This window comes from Tupaia chinensis, unplaced genomic scaffold (genome assembly GCF_000334495.1).
Source record: "Tupaia chinensis unplaced genomic scaffold, TupChi_1.0 Scaffold000548_1, whole genome shotgun sequence".
Lineage (NCBI taxonomy): Eukaryota > Metazoa > Chordata > Mammalia > Scandentia > Tupaiidae > Tupaia > Tupaia belangeri.
This window is the reverse complement of record NW_006160060.1, coordinates 316,505-319,640: the sequence shown is the minus strand read 5'-3', so window position 1 is coordinate 319,640 and position 3,136 is coordinate 316,505. Positions and strand designations below refer to the sequence as shown.

General features: G+C 63.2%; 2 protein-coding genes across 3 annotated transcripts in view; both read right to left on the bottom strand.

Moving 5' to 3' along the window:
• Nucleotides 1-30: 30 nt before the first annotated feature.
• On the bottom strand, nucleotides 31-3,130 carry TYMP (thymidine phosphorylase; the record flags this gene model as incomplete). 2 transcript variants are annotated; one of them, XM_014591253.2, is given in 7 exon segments in its annotated part: nucleotides 31-139; nucleotides 435-610; nucleotides 906-1,024; nucleotides 1,298-1,427; nucleotides 1,799-1,897; nucleotides 2,292-2,494; nucleotides 2,627-3,130. In XM_014591253.2, coding segments are annotated over 7 exon segments (1,059 nt in total), but the record flags the coding sequence as incomplete, so codon positions are not given.
• Nucleotides 3,015-3,136, bottom strand: part of CIMAP1B (ciliary microtubule associated protein 1B) — a gene marked incomplete at its 5' end in the record, with an annotated part of 2,167 nt that continues 2,045 nt past the window's right edge. The window contains 1 exon segment of the mRNA XM_014591255.2: nucleotides 3,015-3,097. Coding sequence (XP_014446741.1) covers nucleotides 3,028-3,097 — 70 coding nt within the window.

The following is a 3,136-nucleotide window of genomic DNA, read 5'->3' as shown; positions in this document are numbered from 1 at the left end:
GGCATGGGGAGGGGGTCGAGGGACGCTCACCATCCGCGGGTGCGCGCAGTTCCTCCTGTTCTTGGGCGCGGGGCAACAGCTGCCGGAGCTGCGCCGGGGGCCCAGAGCACAGAGCTCGAGCCAGGCCTGGGTCCACGCCCTGCCCCACAAGCATCCGCTCGAAGCAGCCACGGGCGGAGCGGTCGTCCAGCGCCGCAGCCACCCGGGCAGCGCCGTCAGAGCACAGAGCTCGAGCCAGGCCTGGGTCCACGCCCTGCCCCACAAGCATCCGCTCGAAGCAGCCACGGGCGGAGCGGTCGTCCAGCGCCGCAGCCACCCGGGCAGCGCCGTCGGCTTTTTTTTTCGTCTGTCTCCTGCTCGCGCCCCCTACCGGCAGGGCGGAGCTTAGGGGGGTGGGGGTTCTGTAGTCCGGAGCCCACGAGCCCATGCCTTACCCGCTCGCCTCACCGAGCCTAGTGACCAGGTCCCGCAGGTCCGGCGGCCCGGCACCGTCCATACACAGCAGCGCCTCCTCCACCTCCAGGCTGTGGCCCACACTGTACCCCAGAGGTTTGTCCATGGCGGTCAGGGCCACAGCGACGCGGAGCCCCAGGCCCGCCCCCACGTGAACCTGCGGAGGTTCAGCTCAGTGTGTACTGCTCCTCTCAAGGTGAGGTCAGGGAAGGTTGGCGGTGGGGACCAGAAACGACGGATGTGCTCCCTTCTGCGGAGGGGACAGGAGGCCTAGCGCTTTGCCTGGAGTGGAGGGATGCTCCAGGGTGTGCTGAAATGAGGAACTGCCACTGGGAAGCTGGGGCCAGGCAAGCCTGCTGAGTGGACAGGCAGGTGGGGACACGAGGTGGGAAGGAAAGCTGGGCCCAGTGCAGACTCGCCCCCCAACGGGGTCCCACGGGCTCACAGCTCACCAGTGTCTTTGCCAGCTCCTTGGCCTGTTCCTGGCCAGGGAAGACTGCAGCCTCTCCAAACTTAACATCCACCAACAGAGCAGACAGTCCCTCCACTGCCTTCTTACTAAGGATGGAGGCTGTGGGGGAGGTAAAGGGGGTCCCAGACAATGGAGAGGCTGGAGCTTCCTAGGAGAGTGGGGATGCAGGCTCTGGGGTCAGTGGAGTCTACAACCCTGGGATGGGGGACAATGGCTAGTGTGGGCATCAGTTAGGCCACCCCCCAGCAACCTGCCAGGCAATGCTGTAGCTGGGAGAATCCCACAGTAAAATTAGCTCAATGAGAGGAGCCTGATGGTGAGGTTGGAGAGCAGGGCTCTAACTGGAGAAGGCAGCCCTGCAGGTCAGGTCACCTGTGACGAGGGGCAGGCTGTCCACGGTGGCCGTCACATCTCTCGCTGCATACAGTATTCCATCTGCAGGAGCCAGCTCCTTACTCTGACCCACAATGCAGCAGCCCACCTGCTCCAGCAGCACTTGCATCTGGTTGGGCACCCCCAAACCCCCAGTGACCCTTCACCAGCCTTGACACAGGCCCAAGTCCATGACCAGCAGCGACTGTCAGTAACCAATGACCGATTATGATAACCCTCAGCAGGGACTCTGCCATTGACCAGTCAATGGTCCTGGTCAAGGTTAATGATCAGTGGCCCATCAGTGATTTCATCCAAGTCCCCATTAACCTTGATAAAATTCCATGAATGCCGTTGCCCAAAGTCCAGTCCCTAGAAGGACCTATGCATAGCTGTGATGGGTGCCCATATGCGTCGCCTGATTAGTGACCCACCAGGAACTGTTAAGTGATTGTGCCTTTACCAGCTCAGATTAGTGACCAATCACTGGTCGACATCTACCTGCTCTGGGCTCTGGGTGACACTGAACCCAGGGATGGACTCCAGCTTGTCCAAAGTGCCCCCTGTGTGCCCCAGGCCACGGCCGCTGATCATTGGCACCTGTGGCCGTCACAGGGCGTTAGCACACCTGCCTCCCTCTCCTCCCACAAGGCCCCCTCACCCTCCTGGTTAGGACTCAGCTGGAATTTGAAAGTATTTGCTGGGCAGTTTCGGTGGGTAAGCTTCCTGGGTGGGGGTGAATGGGATAGAGGCTGGTGCCCAGCTCTAGGGACAGAGGGAGAGAGGCGATCAGCTCCTCCTTGGGGTTGGGAGTCCCGTCTGGGGTGCCCAAGAAGAAGGGGGTGCTGTCCAGACAGTAGAACTTGTTCTGTGTGGGTGTTGGGTGTTGGAGGCCCTGTCTGGGTCAGGCTTGGGCTGGGGAATGGCTTGTGGTGGCTGGGTTGCTGACTCTCTGGGGTCAGAGTCCCTGTCTGAAGAGGACATTGTCTCTAACCTTGCAGCCACACGCAGCCAGGGCTGGTGCCAGGACCAGGCTGACCTTGTCACCCACGCCCCCTGTGGAATGTTTGTCCACAAGCTGATGGTGCCAGGCTTCTGGCCATTCCAGCTGTTGCCCAGACTTGGCCAGGGCCCAGGTCAGCGCTGAGGTCTCCTCCAGATCCATGCCCCGCAGCCGGATGGCCATCAGCATGGCCCCTAAGTGTGGGGGACCACAGTGTGTGGGTGGGGTGCCTAGGGCCAGCCCCAGGGCAGCGGTTTCTGGAGTCGGATGTCCCCATGGGACTTGGGATCAAGGTTGGGTCAGGGGGTCCAGCCCTGTCCACACACCGATCTGCGGGCCCTGCGCGCTCCCGTCCACCACAGCGCGCACGAAGGCCCTGATGTCCCCTTTGCTCAGGCGGAGTCCGTCTCGCTTCATGCGTATCAGCTCTGGGAGCTGCCTGGGCTCTGGCGAGGCGGCAGGAGGTCCCCAGGGCCCTCCCCCTGAGAAGTCACTAGGCGCAACTGGGGCGAGTAAGGCCGGGGTTCCAGGGGTCACTGGTGCCGCCATTGCTCCGGGCCTGTAGGTGCGACACGCCCTTGGAACCTGCCACTGCGGGTGTCCCAGTCTCTGCAGCCTCGTGCCTTGTCAGACCCGCATCTGCCCCTCTGGCGCGGGTCTGTGTCTGGCTCCCGCATCTGGGCCTCACAGCCCGTCCCCGGCCCGTACCTGCTCAGTACTGCAACCCTCACCCGTCCTGCTCAGGTTTGGCCCGATTCCGCCCCGCCTTGGCGGTGGACTGGGGCAGCTCGCCGAGCCTGGGAAGCCGGAGGCGCGGGGGGGGGTAACCCCGGCCG